The sequence below is a fragment of the Chelmon rostratus genome, chromosome 9 (genome assembly GCF_017976325.1).
Source record: "Chelmon rostratus isolate fCheRos1 chromosome 9, fCheRos1.pri, whole genome shotgun sequence".
Classification (NCBI taxonomy): domain Eukaryota; kingdom Metazoa; phylum Chordata; class Actinopteri; order Chaetodontiformes; family Chaetodontidae; genus Chelmon; species Chelmon rostratus.
In genome coordinates this window covers 3,102,701-3,118,693 of record NC_055666.1, presented here as the reverse complement: position 1 = coordinate 3,118,693, position 15,993 = coordinate 3,102,701, and the positions used below count along the sequence as shown (strand labels likewise).

Genomic DNA, 15,993 nt, shown 5'->3' with positions numbered 1-15,993 from the left:
GGCTTATGGGAAATGTAAAATAACAATATTAGAAGTGAGCCACACACGATGTGTTGAGACGATGTAATGTTGAGGAAGACTGAACCTGGATTTTTAGTGATGAGCCTGCTTTGCTTACTTCTCAAACAGAACCTAAATGCTCTGGTTTTACTCTCTATAGCTGGATTTTGTCAGACTGGCCTCTGCTTTCATCAGTCTAATCCTGAACTTTGTATTCTGGCCAGCCAATCAAAAATGTGTGAGAGAAGATTACACAATAAATAACAACTACCTGCTGAACATTTTCAAGCGTAAACAGGAGTAGATGACCTCACCATCTGACCTCTCCATCTACACCCGGAAGCGTAGTTTGCTCTCAGTTGTCATGGAATTCACTAGCAGTCAGTAAACTCTGATGATCGCTGATGAAGGCCATGAGATGTGGTTTGAAAGCACTGAAAAAAGCTTGAGCGTGGACCTTGAGTTTAGATGATTTTGTGGATGGATTAGATGGATTCATGAGGCAGTGCTGGAATTGTTCGTTGGATTCTTACATGTTAATTTCGTTTTCTGTATCTTACTGCATTGTCTTGTGATTGTTTTGTTTCGAAGGTGGATGACGGTTTTTGGGAGGGAGAACTGAATGGACGGATCGGTGTCTTCCCATCGTTGGTGGTGGAGCTCATCCATGATGAAGGGGAGGAAGAGGAGGAGGAGGAGGAGGAGGTGAGACTGCATTCTCTGCATGTCTTTCTGAAAATTCCTGTGATGACAACATCTGCCCAACTCATCTTATTGTTTATATTATTATATTATTACATTGTTTTTCTCCAGCCTCTCCCCACCCCAACCATGCCTCCTTTCTTACCCCCAATCCCAAGCCCCTCGAACCCTGGCTGTAGTTCAGCACTGAGTGCTGCTCCCTCTAGCTGTGTGGAGGACAAACAGCAGGTCTTTCCTCCGAGACTTGCAGACGACATAAAAGGTGAGCGGTGTCAAACTTTTCTGCATAGGTTTTCTCTTCTTGTCTGCTTCCATCTGAATGTTACTCTCTCTGGCATGAAATGTGTTAGTTAAGGCGGTAATGGTTGTCTTTGTGTGTGTGTGTGTGTGTGTGTGGTGTCCCATCAGAGACTGGAGGCAGCAGCCACAATTCTCCAGATCTCTCCAGCACTCGACTAAGACCAGTATGTTTTCTCTATTTATGACTGTATAGTTGGGCATGACAGCATGCCTCAATGATAAATGATGAGGATCAGTAAAGGCTACTTAAAATTGTGGAAATGATTGTTGAACCACCAGGGATCACTGATAATCAAGCCATCTCTCTCCTCCCTCTGGACTGTTTTAGTGTCGGGCGCCTCCTCCTCCACCAACACAGAAGCCTTCACCCCAGTCCTGAGGCAAAGACTGAGTCACTGTCAAAGTTCACCACAATGCATGACCTGTTAGCACCCAAAGAAACATTGGTTTTACTTTTACTGTAGCACTAAACAAATAACCTGTATTTGTTTGTTAGTATTTGTTGATTTATGCACTGGTCAACGTGGGTCACATGGTGTGACTTACAGCAGATAGCAAAGTCATAACATTACCATTTAAGTAGAATTCATCTTGTAATTAGGAAAAATTATGAATATTTTAAAATTGTGGCGCACAAGAAAAGTCAAGTGGCATGTAGCTTTAGTTTTACGGGTAACTGAGCTTTTACTATGTTAGCTATCAGCATCAGAGCCGTTAGAGCTAACAAGTAAGAATGTAAAACAGCATGAATACCTGACACTGCAGCTGGATCTGGACACAAAATGTAATACCATATTTTATTTTCTTTGTAAATATTTTCTTGTAATGTTTCATTTGGTGGCTTTCAATGAATTGCTGAAACACTATTTGAATGAATATTGAAGGAATACTGAAGTATTTGTGCCCTTTAAAGAAACCATGTAGAATCCACCAGTTTCCACCATATCAGTCTAACACAAATAACTGAAGAATAATGAACTGGATTATATGATGATATATATGAAGTTTACCAGTAAAAGTGCAAGTCCAAATAATCATTGTGCTGCACAGTTGAGAATATACTTGATGATGTGGCTGCAGGGAAGGTCAAATGTGATGCTTTTGTTTATATTCCATCTCCACAGAGATGTGACCATTCATTTTCATTTCAGTCAAATAAAACTATTTAATCTTTTGCATAAAAATTATATAATCATGAATTTCCCTCTTTTGTAAGATTGTTTTTGTATTGAGCTTGCCATTATGGCTTTAAATTATCTTTTTGGGGCGGTTCACTTGGCACTATGCCGGTAGCTTGGCTATTTCTGTAACATGTTGGTGTGATGTACAGCTCAGCTGCCTGGTCACTCACTGATGTCATATAGTGACATTATCAAGCTCAATCGGGATAAAACACAGACTCACACAAAGGTTTGAAAAGCATAGTTCTAGTATTTTATTTCATTAGGTTACATTATGATACATTTGCATATTTACAATGCTCTCACTTCATGTGTTCTATGCTGTACGTACTGTGTATACCAGACTTTGATCAACCTCATAGTGATTATGGAGAGTAATGAGTTTAGAGGCTTTTTAGCTTTTGTGGTTTCCAGTGGTTCTTCAGTGTGCATAGTTCAATAGCTGCTGATCTGTGTACTGCTTCACCTCTGACCATTTTTGAATACTGCCACAAATTTTTCCATTTATAATAAATGTAGGGAAGCAACATGGTGCATACAATATGTTGCAAGCTGACCAAAATCTATTTATTACTGGGCCCATTGTGAAAAACAGGACAAGACAAAAAGAACATCATGTATGTTGATGGTGTGTCAATTTAGAGTACAAGCAACGTTTACAAGCAGCTGATTTGGAAACTGTAAGGAAAACAACACACTGCACCTCTCAGCTGCCTGGATTTCTCTTTTATTCATACAGCATGTCCATACTGTTGCTGGTGTGAAAACCTTTACTAACCTTTCATGTTATTTCCAGGTATGCTCTGCAATTTGAATGCAAATTACTTTCTCATACTGCTTTAGCCACATTCATTGTCTGGAGGTCAACATAAAGCCTTTATGTAATATTACTGATAAATGTTGCTTAATCTTTCACTTTGCTCAATTAGCCTCTGAATTTGTTCCAAAGATACTGAGTAAGTAACAATATCTCCTGACTGCTGGGCAATTCCTTTCAAAGGGCATCATTTATTGAGTCCGTGCTATGGCTTTACAGTAGAACTACCAGACAATGTGTAAATCCTCCGCTATAAGATTTTGTCAGCAACAGGTGTATTAGTCTGTTGATTGCACCTGGTTTAAGTAGTATAATACAATATCAATTTAGCTTTGTACCTTAAAATCTTGTTTTTCTATAAGAACAAGTTTTTCAATATTTTTTCCAATGTAAATTAATTAAATTAAATCATGTGACTTCAACCTTGTGGTCTTTCATACACGCTGTAAGGACGCCGAAAGAAGAGAGGAAACTAGAAAACCTTTTGAGATGGATCATTTACAGTGCAGCCACCAGTTTGGTTTTACATTTACAACCTTTTGACTTGATCTGGAATGTTGCTCCATGTTGGGGCATGCAACTGGCAGGACAGGCCTTTGAAATCAATCTGTAGACAACCTACAGCAAACTGGTGTTTATTGGAGGGAAGGAAATACAGACACACAGAGTATAGATCTGTGCTGACTAATATGGCTACTGACAGCTGCACCATTAAGACATCTCATCGTTTTTTATGTACATGATTCTTTGTTTGTGGTGCAATGAACATATAAGATGCATTTAGTTAATTGTTATAGTTCTGAAATGGTTTGAGATATACTGCAGAAGTCCAGAACAAACAAAACAACATGGCACTCTTTATACATACTTATTTGTAGCAGTATAATTTACAAGATTATTATGTTAGAACTTTTCAACACATGGGCACGCACTGTGTTGAAAAGTACTACAGCAGCCTGTTGTTAATAGAATAAATATGTTGAGGATGACACAGCAGTTTAGGAGCATATTTACTGTGGTGATGAAGGTCAGTGATGGCAATACACAAACATGTGAAGGTGTGATGTGTTTGGTGACCAGCAGAGGGTGACACACACTCTCTCAGATCACACTTGCATGCATAATAACAAACATAAACAGATCCAGAAAATAGAAACATAGTGTAGAGGTCTGGATAAAGATAATGTACTGTACTTCCAGCTGAGCAGTGTTTAAGACTTCACCGGATGAAAACATTATGTCCACTTGTCAGTTTGAGGCTTGAAATTCAAATTTGGGGGCAGAAGAAAGACACAGAGTGAGAGGACAACTGAGGCAGCAGACTACAGGCCTCCCAGCTGGTTTCCCATAAAGACCAGGAAATGATGCTGACCTCTGACCTGAAACCTCTGAACTGCGTCTGGTAAGCTCCCTCTGTGCTAACCAGAAGGAGTCTCCAGGGCCAGAGGCCTGAATGTATACAGGACTGAGTGCCTGCAAATAGAAATCCCAACAAATACAGATTCTCTTCTGGAGTTTTATTTAATCATGGTGACGAGGAGACTCCCATAGTCCCTGCAGATACACTTTTCGATAGAAGCATAGAAAAATATTTTCTCATAGCTAGTTTTATCTACTAAGGAGATTTCATTCCACTTTTTTATTTGGGTGGAGGTTAAACATTCAGAGGCAGATGTCTCAAAATGCATAGCACATACCACCAAATCTATGTGCATGGCCGCCCACTGAGGGTACGTGATCGTACATGAGTTTGTTTTGACTGGGTGAAAAGAAAGAAAAATTATTCTATTTTTTAAATCATTATTATAATAAAAATTACGACAAAAATGAAAATGTTTGAAACTGGGCAGACTGAATCACTTCATGACTTTTTTTTTGTGCTGAAAGCAGTCACACTACTTATATCTCTGTTGTTTTGTCCTCCATCTGTTTTTGTCATGCCAGCTGTCCTATACACTTGTAGCTAGAAATATGGTTGCAGGAAATCAGCTAGCAAATATTTCAAATGTTTTGGTTAATATCTCAGCAACAGTTAGGTACAGAAGAGTAATTCTGCTTTCTATGGATTCAGTGGATGATGCTGAATAGTTTATTATAGGTCAGGTTTTTCGCTACTAGGGAGACATTTTTAAAAATGTCACGCCCACACTAACTTGTAAACAGCTTGTTAACATCTGATACAATTAAAATGAGGAATTCTTTTAATAAAATCACTAACATCACGCACACTGTAAAGGCAACAGAGGTGGAACTTGGCAGACAGCTGGAGCACGGTGAAATAAATACTCCAAAGCTTCAAACAAGCTGAAAGAGCTATCAGCAATCACACAGCATTTTCTTCAGGAAACGTACACTCTCGTTATCTTTTCGTTGTTTCCTTTCTAACTGCTGGTCTTTGAGATGTTTTGCAGTGCGATGTGTGGTTAGAGCTGTGATATCTTCCTATTTTGGACTTTTTGTTGATCGGGTTTGAATATATTTATTTTCTTCAGTCTTGGTGGCTCACTCACAGTAACTCTGTATTTCAAATTAAACAGAGCTCCACAAACTTTGTGAACTTAGTGGGAATTGATATAAAAATGCTACAGATTATCACTTACATTGTTTTTAATAACCCTTATATTAAAAAAAGTTAGGTATTGAGAAGGCAGTTATTTTCTTTGTCTATCAAGGATGGTATTGCAGCCGATTTGTTTTGCTCCATTTTTTTACAACCTGGATCATCTTCTCTTTTTCTGTCCCATCGTGGCTAAAGTTTCTATTATCTGCACACACAGTCAGAAGGAAAAGTCTTTGTCTCTGTCTCCAGATTTCATCATTACTTCAAACATAAAACTGATGTTATAAAAATTATAATTTTCCTTAAAATGTTGTCAAGAAGGACATCATTTAACACCATATGCATACTGGATCACGCCTTTAGATTGCTGCTGCAAGTTATATGATATTATTGTAGTACTTTTCTATATAGAGAATACAGAGACAGACTGTAGAGTGAAGGTGAAATGTGAAATTGTCTACACATACTCAGTTTATGTACAATGTTATACACCTGCAGCTATGACAGAACCACAGCTCTTACTGCCTATAACCATGGTGGAATAAGTAGATTTTTATAAAATTCTTCAGAGTGAATAGTGTGCAGGTTTGACAGACACACAAGTTGTGTTGCAGCATGTAACAACTTAGTGAGCTCTACTGTATAATCAAATGAGCGGGAAAAGAACACATATATCAATGGAGAGTTCCACTGTTGTCTCGACTGCACAATCAGTCTTTTATCTGATGTGGAAGCTCTCCAAGTTAAGACTTGAAAATACTCCAATTTACTTCAAAATACATATCATCTTTTAAAATACATTATTTCACAGCTTTAAAGACTGCAGAGTGTTTTCTGTGTAAGTTTCATGTCTCTGTTGTCTGAGAGCTTGATAGTACAATCTTCAGTACAAAGTCTATTCTTATCATAGTGGTCATTTGTTGCTGTTTTGCACCTTCCTCATAAGCATTCGATTTCTGCTGAACTCATAACAAAATGGCATGAGCAGAAAGAAGTATTGTGACTAATAAGACAATGTTTTACTAAACATGTATTACTATCGCAAAACAACCTAGTCTGGGATTGGAGCGCCTGGTCCACAGGTAGTGATGTATATTTACCAGTGGAAGTACAACAACAATATACTGTGACTACTCTACATGGCCACATCAGTGACTGCTGGCGCTGTGTTGGGTGGTGCCCTCCACCAGACCAATGTTCAAAACAACTGTGAGGGATCAAGTCCTTATTGCTTCACTAGCACTAAGAGGAGCCTGTGCAGAGGAGGGTGGATCTGTTGGGGGAGGGGGAGCATTGTGAACATCCATCAGGTTTACTCTCTCATGCTGAAGCTCTTCACTGTGCTCTACAATGAAGCACATGAGAGAAATGGCCATACCAAATTTGGAGAAGGAAGAGTGAAATTTGCAATTATAAGGCTGTTTTATCTACCTGCCAATATACTGTACCTGCAAAAATCAACTACATTATAAGATGGGCTTAAATATAACTGCAAGAACTTGTTTCAAATTCACTAAAATGATAAATCTTCATCGGCCAAGCTGCTCATAGAGCGACTGTTGCTCCTCTGTGTTTGTGCTGTTAATCTTGATTCACGATCAGGAGGATCAATAGATGAGATTAGATGTTGCCAGCCCTTAACACCTTTGTACTTCAATAAATAATCATGGCAACTGATTTTTAGCCATAGCCACGCTACAGGGATGGCAATCTCAGTCTGTGTTCAGTCGGTTGGTGGGCCCACCACTTTGGTCCAGACTGAAATGCTTTTTCTACTCAACTATTAAACGACGAATAATATTCCCATCTGCCTCAGCTGTACTTTGGAGTAGTGCTAATTTGTAAATGTTAGCATGCTGATGTGGTAAACTATGGTAAACATGGATTTCATTGTCATGTTAGCATACTGAAATTAGCATTTATCATTTATTGGCATTTATTCATCATTGAAAGGTTGATCTTATTTGGTTCAAACCACTGCTAGTCCTCAGTACAGCCTCACAGAGCCTCAAGCACAGCTGTAGACTCCTCAGTGGGTTTTTTTTTTTGGGTTTTGGAATCTCACAGTATTTAATGATCCCAACACGTCAGGCTCAGACTCTTATTATACTCCACGGAAATAAATGAAAGCCTGCTTGCTAAGTGGGGGGGGGGGGAAGCGTAGGAACACAAAAGTGTGGTTTGAAAACTTGGTTAGCCATTATCTAATGTGAGTTGTGATGAAAGGACTAAAACATGCAACATCCATTGCATGATCCTTTAAATCTAGCAGTGGAGGAATATTTGATTTGATTCTCCATTCGTCAACCAGCTAGTCAGTTAACCAGCGAGTCCAGCCCTGCTGCAACATATTCATTGCTGTGGTTAAATGATTAAAGGCATGTTCATTAATCTTTAATTTTATTACTACTACATTTCTTTTCCTCTTCACTTCTTTCTTTGGATTATCAGAGGAGAGTCTGAACTCTAGTCCATATGAGACTTGACCTGTCAGTCATGTTTGGACTAAATGTTCATTTTCTCCAACTCCTCATCCGCTCTCTCTGCTTCTTCTGCCTGCGTCACTTTGCAGTCCCTAATATCTTCCATCTCAACCATGTCATCCTTCTCTTGGCTTACCATGGACCTACCCTCTGCTCCAGAAGTCCCCCCAGGTTGACTTTCAGGTGGTCCAACACATGAAACAGGAATCCTTCCTCCTTGACCAACTGCTGGACTAATTCCTGCTTTTTCTGGTCCAGCCTCAAGTTCAGAAGTCTCTCCTCTCTGGTCTTTTATTGAGGTAGAGGATTCTTCATCTTCCACCATAGTGACAACGGAAAACTCTCGCTTGCTGTCAGGGCTGGCTTTAATGATGGTCACATTACTTACTCTGCTCCCCATAGGAGAGGAGGGGGACAGCGGACTGGCAGCAGACAGAGACAAATTGCTCAGTTTGTCTTTAGAAAGCTGATCAATGGAGGAGGAAAGGGCAGAAGCTTTAGAGTCTGCCTCAGTTGGTGAGAGTTTAGCTGTTTTGAGAATCCCAACCCTCTTAATTTCTGTCTTTCCTTCTGTCTTTGGGATTCCGGCTCCCACTAGCTCTGCTTCCTTTAGAGATAATGGGCTCGAAACCATATCCCCTTTGGCCATAGATGTTACAGACGTCACACTTTCCGACTTCAAAGTCAGGCGAGGTGAACTTCCAAAGGACAAGTGTTGGTACGCTGGAGAGGAAGTGGGGGTTTGTGGTGATACTGGCATGATGTCAAGTCTGGGGTTGGCAGTAAGAGCAGGTGAGGGAGTTCGGGCTTCTCCAAAGGATGAAGATGGAATAGGCGATTGGCTAGACATCGCTTGGCCTGATGGGAATTTGGGTATTGGAGTGGCGGCAGGGGAAAAGGCAGTTTTTGTAGCCTCTGATGGCTTGTTTCTAGAACTTAGCTGGGGGCTTGGTTTGACCACCAGGGGTGAGGTAGGAGTTTTTAACGAAGAGGCTGAAGATGGGGGAGATGAACCTAAGCTTATTAAAGCTAGGCTAGCACCAAAACCTGATTCCCGATCTGGGCTGGAGCTTGGGTCAGGGGGTGTTTGGGTAACTGGAAAACCTGTGCTAGAATAGAGCTCCTGTTGATCAGTAGGAATGGCATGAGTAAAACCTGGATAGGATCCACGACTGGGGGAAATGGGCGTAGAGGTCTGTAGCGGCCCGGGATCGTGTGCCTCTTTATTTTTTAACACCATATCCTCGACATCTCCTCCTTTCTCCGTTGTCTTTAAATTCTGTCCAGATGAAGCAGGAGATGGAATGGCAAGAAAGCTGGGGGCAGAAGCTGCTGTAGTCCCAGTGGAAGGTTTAATCGCAAGGTTTGTACCAGGTTCAGGACTGAGTCCATGTTTCGAGCCATCCTCAGGTGCAGGACTAGAGTCAGGAGCCTGAATCTTACTTTGGGAAGAGGGAGAATTAACAGAACCTAAACTTTTAGCCTCGCGAGGTGAAGCAGGCGTTTGATTATTCTTTGGCTCAGCTTCAGGTTTGATACCAGGTTCAGTACCACGTTTGGGGGTGACTTCAATGTTCTCTGTCTGCGACAGCTCCTCCAGCACTACAGGCTGCTGCTGAATAGCAAATTTAACACCTCCAGTCTCCCTACCTGTCCCCTCTCCTACTTTAATGCCAACGGGGTCACTGCCCCGCCTCAGCCCGAATATGGTTACACTCTTCCTGCGTTTCCCTACATTTGGAGCGATCCCATTGGAGCTCTCTGAAGGTGGTCGCACATCCTTGAACATGCTTCGCAGATTGTACCCGCCCTCCTTCCGGTCCTCGCTGTCTTGGGATTGGTCCAGCCTGTCCCCTGAACTGACCAGTGGGTTGGGACCTCCATGGAGCTTCTTATCATGATGTGTCACCCGGAACCTGAATAGATAACGATACATTTAGGATAAATTATTTCTGCCGTCGTATCCCAGCATGCACTGCATCAGTGGTTTAATTGAGGGTTGTTACCGGCCAACAGAGAAGACAGTCTGTTCTCCATGGCGTTGCTTGGAGCGGGGGGTTCGGCTTTGTCGTCGGCCCTTTTTGGATCGCACCTGGGCACAGAGGTGGCAGGAGTTGTGGTCGGCGCCTGAGTGGACTGTGTGGTGATGTGGAGGAATACCACCAATGGACTCCTTACGCAACCTGGACATCAGTGTTATCATTATTATCATGAATATTGGTCTTATATTAGTATTCGTATAATATGTAATGTGTGCAGTCTAAAGCTGGAATCAGGCTTCTTCAGGCTGCATGAAAGTAGATGTTCAACCCTGAATGTGTCATAAAAAACTTGATACAGTGAGAATTTTGGCATGTTAAACGATTCAAATCCTTCGGTCAGACTACTTAAAGTGGTGATGGTGATGATCTTAAAAATTCTAACACTTCACCGTTGGAGCCATGAACATGTACAGTCTGTGAATGCTGGCTATATTGCATACAGTAGTCAGATACAGGAGAATGTTTTGTTGTGTAATATGACTGCTCTATGACATTCAAGCTGCAAGAGAGGTACAATTACATCATTCATCTTAACGGATTCCACAATTTGTGGATCTCAGGATTAAAATGAATATGTTTTAGGGCATTCAATCGTTCGCAACTGGAACTAGTCAGTTTGTCTTCATCAGTTCATGCGCACCAGACTAGATAGGACAACTCTAGTCCGATGAGAGGCGAAACGTCTTCTAAGACAAACTGACGAGGTCCAGTTGCGAATGATTGAATGCCCTAAAGCTTACAATGACCTGGATGAATGAGAATACTCACAGGCAAAATGAATATGTTGTTTTCTTGTGACATTAACAGACAGTAACAGCCTCACACTCATACAGACTGTGTTGGCTGAGCTCACCTGGGGTCATGGCGCACGCAGACATTGCGGTTTCCCAACATCTCACTGAAGGCTTCCATGTTAGCTGGAGGTAGCAGCAACAAAAACACGTTTTAGAGTAGAACTAACCAAGTACTGTTGGATGGATTTGCTGATGCATACTGATCTAATCGTATAAGAATTAAATGGCAGAGCCCTAGATAGGTGTGTCATTTCTGTATTTAAAAATGGTCAAGTCTAGAAATGTTACACATCCCATGAGCAGCTCTCATTCATGTGTCATGTGTCCTGACCGCATAGCAGAACACAGTGAAGGAGGCAAATAAACCAAAAGATAAATGAAAGCTGATCAACTTGAACAAAATGAAACAGAATTCAATTCAAGATACTGCTCTGTAATTCTTAGATTTCTTACCTTCATTTTCAATAATGCATTTGAGGATCTGCTCCACTGTATCCTGGTTCCCCTCATCCTCATCTGAAACACAGCAGAACAACAAACAGATCAGATCCACATCATTTAAGTACTGTCTTTCTAGTCAAACACCCAAACTGTCTGTCAACCAGCACAGGTTAAAGGGTGCCTGAGTTCACAGAGTTTATAAAAGAGAGCTTTGGAGAATAAATGAATAAAACAAACGAAAATAAAAGAACTGAATAATTAAAACATGTGTCCTTGTCACTGCGGTAAATCCACAGAACATGTTGTCAGCAGTTTTTACTGAGAGCATTTATGTAAGGGATAATGTATAGTGAGCAGGTTCCTACAGAGAAATAAACCCTGACGGGATGACATAGAAGCCTGACGCAAAGCCAGATGTTCTAATTGGTATAAAACTGTTCACAGCAACATCTGTGGATTATTCAGACCAACAGCAGCATGGAAAGACATTAGTTTTTTAACCCTACAGTACACACACTTATATTTGAAAAGGTCCCCAAACTGGGGGAAAGTATCTGGGTATGGTCTCAGTCCAGCAGCAGAGTGAGTGTGTGTTTGAATAAGTTTGTGTGTGAGAGGACTTGTGACACAGACTTCAGAGAAGGCCACACAGGCCTGTGAGTGCTTGTGTATTTCTGCAGGGGTGTTGTGGTGAGAAAAGTGCAGGAGGGAGAGGGAAAGAGATGGAAAGCAATATGCAATTGTTTAATTTAAACTTCATCCAAACCATCTTCCCTTTTCTGCTCCTGCTCACCAGCATAAAAATCATGCAGGCTTTCTGCTACGAATTTGTAATGTCCAAGCACAAGATAAGCCTGATGACATCACCAGGGCTTTATTTATTATTATAAATATATTATATATATTATAACGCTCCTCCAGAACCCACAAAACGTTATGCAATTGTTTTCCAAAGCTGAATAGTACTGCCCGAGACCAGTAAACTGATATTTTTATCAAAGTACTTGTGACCTTGTCTATTCTACTTTTATCCCCCAACCCACCGTCTGCATTTCCTTGAAGCTTTTCCTCCTCCTCCTCCTCTTCATCGTCCATGTCTCCGGTGCGGCAGCGGTAGCCCTTCTTCTTCAGCAGGTGGCAGACGAGGAAGCCGAGGAGTCCGGTGAGGAAGAAGAGGAAGACCACCACAAAGATCATGTAAGGCGGGGGATGTTCCCCCAAGCCCGACGCTTCTAATTCAGTCATAACGCAGGTTCAAGCTGAGTGATGAAGACAGAGAGAGGTCAGTTTGAATCATTTTCAGCATTTTCACTTACAACTACTTCAGTGAGAGCACTCGGTTCATGTGACACTATGTTGACTAGCTTACAGCCTGACACAACACTGAGGCTGTTCAGTGGACGTATAAACGGTGACATGAGAGTGGAAACAAAGCTGTTTTGTAACTGCCTCATCTATTTCTGTTAAATGACTGTTGATGCTATCGGCTCTAATTAAAAAAAGGTGGGGAGGACAGTCACTCATGTTATACAGCACCACATATTACAAACACATTCTCATCTCACAGTCTATACAGGCAATAAAACTGTGGGGGTTTCACAAAAGAAAAAGAAGAAACAACAAAAGAAACAGAACGCGGTAGATAATGATGAGGAAGGATTAAAGCCATCGTACTTGTAGTTGCTTAAATATACGGTAACATCTCCCACCCTCAACCTCAATCAAGAGAGACAGAAATATAGTGCAAGTTAAGAAAACATACAGGCTTTCTGGTTGGTTCAAATCATCTTCAAGCCTTCTGCTGCTGAGTCAGCGGTCAGTCTGTGGAAACAGAGACAGGGAGGAAGAGATCCCGATCAGATTATGTAACATGTATATGTAACATGCAACATTCCTCTTGTGCCTTTGTCAAGGCAGCGGTCACAGGCGTGACTAACAGGCCGAGCATTAATGACAACCATTTACACAAGTGTCCCACTAAACTGTTTCACAGTCTGATTACAGGAGTGGTGTGGATTAGCGACATCACTTGCAGGTGTTTAATAAATATGTGCAAATTTTTAGTATCAAGTTCAACTTTTGGTGAACTTTGACCTGCAAAATTTGCACCATTGACCAACAGCAGGTCGTCTCGACAGTGTTGACCATTGAGGGGATGGAAAGCTGAGGAGTCCAAAGTGGAGGAAACTACTGCAGCTTACTACGTAGATTTGTTCACCGTTCAATTTTATTAAACTTCCTCTGATGGAGTGAAAACAGAAATGGTATGAGACACAATGGTATGAACATGTTATTTGAATAAATTGTGTGAATTGTCCTGGTAGCAACTGAGCATAGTGAACGAGCTAATGTGTTTGCTAACTGACCGTCAAGAAAATCAGGACCAAGCATAAAAACATAATCCAAGTGGTTTGTACTTGCTGTGCCTTCATCAGTCTTTTAGTGGATGAATGATGCTGTGTGAAGTTTTGATATTTCCTGAAGCAAACTGGAATCACAAACTCAATCCATGTAGCACAAGCTACCAATGCGATCTAGCCAGGTTGAAGGAGAGCCACCTTCGTGACACTGAAAAAACTCTGGCTTTAGGCTCAACACTCACTTGCTCTTACATAAAAATAACAATAATAATAATAATAATAATAATAATAATAATAATAATAATAACAACATATTTTTACTGTGGTAATTAATCTAACTTTTATGGGGTAATAGTTTTGTACACAACAAGCCAGCAAATACTGGCTTGGTAGGGTAAAATAGCCTTGAACATTAGGCTGCTTTAAATGCAAAAGGTTAGTGGGAACATTGAACATCCCAAAGCTCTGCTAGCCAGCTTTCTGTGTTCAAAAGATGGGAAACTGTGGTGGTTGGTATCGTCTGTGCTGTTAATTTGAAGGTCCACTTCCTGTGTTCTGTTGTGTTGGCTGTAACTTTACGTTTTGTTTTCCTGAGGCTCCCTTCCCCCCCGATGCGTCAAGGAGTGATTGGGCACACCTGAGTTCACTTCCTGAAATTAGGACGCCTATTTAACCTCTGCGGAGACGCTCCTCGACGCCAGAGTATACTTCCACGTACCGTGGTATCAGTTGGTCTCAAGTCTCTTGTGGTAATGTACTTGTTGATATCTCGTTAAACCTTTTTGGAGTAATCGTTTGTCTCTTCTCTTTTCGTTCCAGTGCCTCCCATGCCCACACAGCCCAGCACTCTCTGGACCTCTCTGAGTTTGTGTTTGTTTGGACCTCACGCTGCCAGCGACTGTTTGAGTTATTGCCTTTCTTGTGAAAATAAAACTTTTGTTAACCTTCTCCGTTTCCGCTCCTGTTTCTGTGACGGCGTTCCCGCCGTCACAGAAACACCATTAAGGTGAGTTCTACTGTGGCCGCAGTCAGAGCCTGCTGAACCAGTGCTGCAGTTCAGGGAACATCAGAAGTTAAACAGTTCAGTCTGTAGCTGAGTGGGAGACAAGGACAGTCCAAGTGCAAAGACAGAAACAAAACTGCACATTGAATTTTTATGTCTGACTGACTCTCAAACACGTGCACGCAGCAATGTCAGAAACACAGTGTGGTCAAAACTAGATTACTGACCCCAGACAAGCAGGATCCCTGAAACCCTTAGATTCATTGTGTGTCTGCAGTTTGTGGGAGTTTGATTAAGCATAAATTTGTTTGAGCTGATTTGACACACAGCAGATCTGGGTACAGGTATTGCTCCGGCACAACTACTGGCTGTTACCGGGGCAAAATACTGTACAACAAAGCTGCCATATATACTCTGTTGTGTACACTATTCATCATGGGCACTTGTGGGTGACAGGGTATATATTTTGCAACTGCAAAACCAAAGGCCCCTGGTGGTTCATTCAACCATTCTGTACCTAATAGTAATATGGTGGTAATATAGTGATTAAAGGATGTTTCTAGGAGGAAGGTATCAGTAAGGATGTGTAAAAGTACAGATTCATAAACTGCTAACAAGCAAAACACTAATGCAGGTAGCTACATATTTACAGTATAAGGGGTGAATAACTGCTGTTATTACTGTTGAACTTAAACAGTAGATTGCTATTTCTAGACTGCCTCATTCATGTTTAATTTGACCTTTACTTCTTTCTACAGTAGGTTTGCCACAGCCACAGCTTTCACTGGCAGGGAAAGCACGAGGGTGGATCGATTGTGCTTTGGGCTTGTGTTGCAGCCAGCGGCACGGGGAACTTTCACTGGTAGAGGGAAGACATGATTCAACTAAACACCAGCATATTCTGGTGAAAAGAGGATCGCTTCTAGAACAGGATAATGATTTGTAGATAGAGCTTAAAAGAGCAGCGCATACAAGACGGCCCAAGACCCGTTTTTCATAGCAATGTAAATATGTATATGCCTGTGGAGCTCATTTACCCCTGATCAAATTGAGATGTAGTTACTTTAAAGACCGCTTTTAACTTTGCCCAAGCGATAATCTTTCCTAAAAATGCACAAGCCTTGAAAAAGTATACTTGTAAAATCTGCCTTTATGCCTGAAAGCTGACAAATAGATAGTTCTTACCATTTTCCTGCCTGTCAACAGTGGACACATCCGAACACAAAAGTCAGCATGGTCAATTTTAAGTGTGCCAGCAAAGAACAGGAAAAACAGCTGTTGACATTTGCTTGATAAACCATCTAAAAATA

The 15,993-nt window shown here is 41.2% G+C and overlaps 2 protein-coding genes across 4 annotated transcripts in view; one reads left to right on the top strand and one right to left on the bottom strand.

Annotated features, from left to right (window-relative positions):
* The window catches only part of LOC121611347 (F-BAR and double SH3 domains protein 1-like), a 25,415-nt gene extending 22,012 nt beyond the window's left edge, over positions 1 to 3,403 (top strand). For both annotated transcript variants that reach the window (XM_041943877.1, XM_041943879.1), the window contains 4 exons: positions 592 to 705; positions 814 to 964; positions 1,111 to 1,166; positions 1,331 to 3,403. In XM_041943877.1, coding sequence (XP_041799811.1) covers positions 592 to 705; positions 814 to 964; positions 1,111 to 1,166; positions 1,331 to 1,381 — 372 coding nt within the window. In that variant the 3' untranslated portion in view covers positions 1,382 to 3,403. The remainder of the gene's footprint in view (positions 1 to 591; positions 706 to 813; positions 965 to 1,110; positions 1,167 to 1,330) is intronic.
* On the bottom strand, positions 2,423 to 15,993 carry rell2 (RELT like 2). 2 transcript variants are annotated; one of them, XM_041943875.1, is made up of 7 exons: positions 15,869 to 15,993; positions 13,083 to 13,141; positions 12,364 to 12,579; positions 11,333 to 11,395; positions 10,939 to 11,002; positions 10,050 to 10,226; positions 2,423 to 9,959 (listed from the first exon to the last, which is right to left on the bottom strand). In XM_041943875.1, exons 3-7 carry the CDS (start codon positions 12,563 to 12,565, stop codon positions 8,066 to 8,068), a joined length of 2,400 nt encoding a protein of 799 aa, XP_041799809.1. In that variant the 5' UTR covers positions 12,566 to 12,579; positions 13,083 to 13,141; positions 15,869 to 15,993; the 3' UTR covers positions 2,423 to 8,065. The 2 variants fall into 2 exon arrangements, with proteins under 2 accessions (XP_041799809.1, XP_041799810.1); XM_041943876.1 differs by lacking the exon at positions 15,869 to 15,993 and having other exon boundaries at positions 12,995 to 13,100.

Excerpts from the sequence above, each read along its gene's own strand:
- rell2 (XM_041943875.1), bottom strand. The coding sequence starts at position 12,565 with ATGACTGAATTAGAAGCGTCGGGCTTGGGGGAACATCCCCCGCCTTAC. Across the intron at positions 11,003-11,332 it reads ATGCATTATTGAAAATGAAG|CTAACATGGAAGCCTTCAGT; the intron begins GTAAGAAATCTA and ends TGCTACCTCCAG. Across the intron at positions 10,227-10,938 it reads TGCGTGCGCCATGACCCCAG|GTTGCGTAAGGAGTCCATTG; the intron begins GTGAGCTCAGCC and ends ACTGATGTCCAG.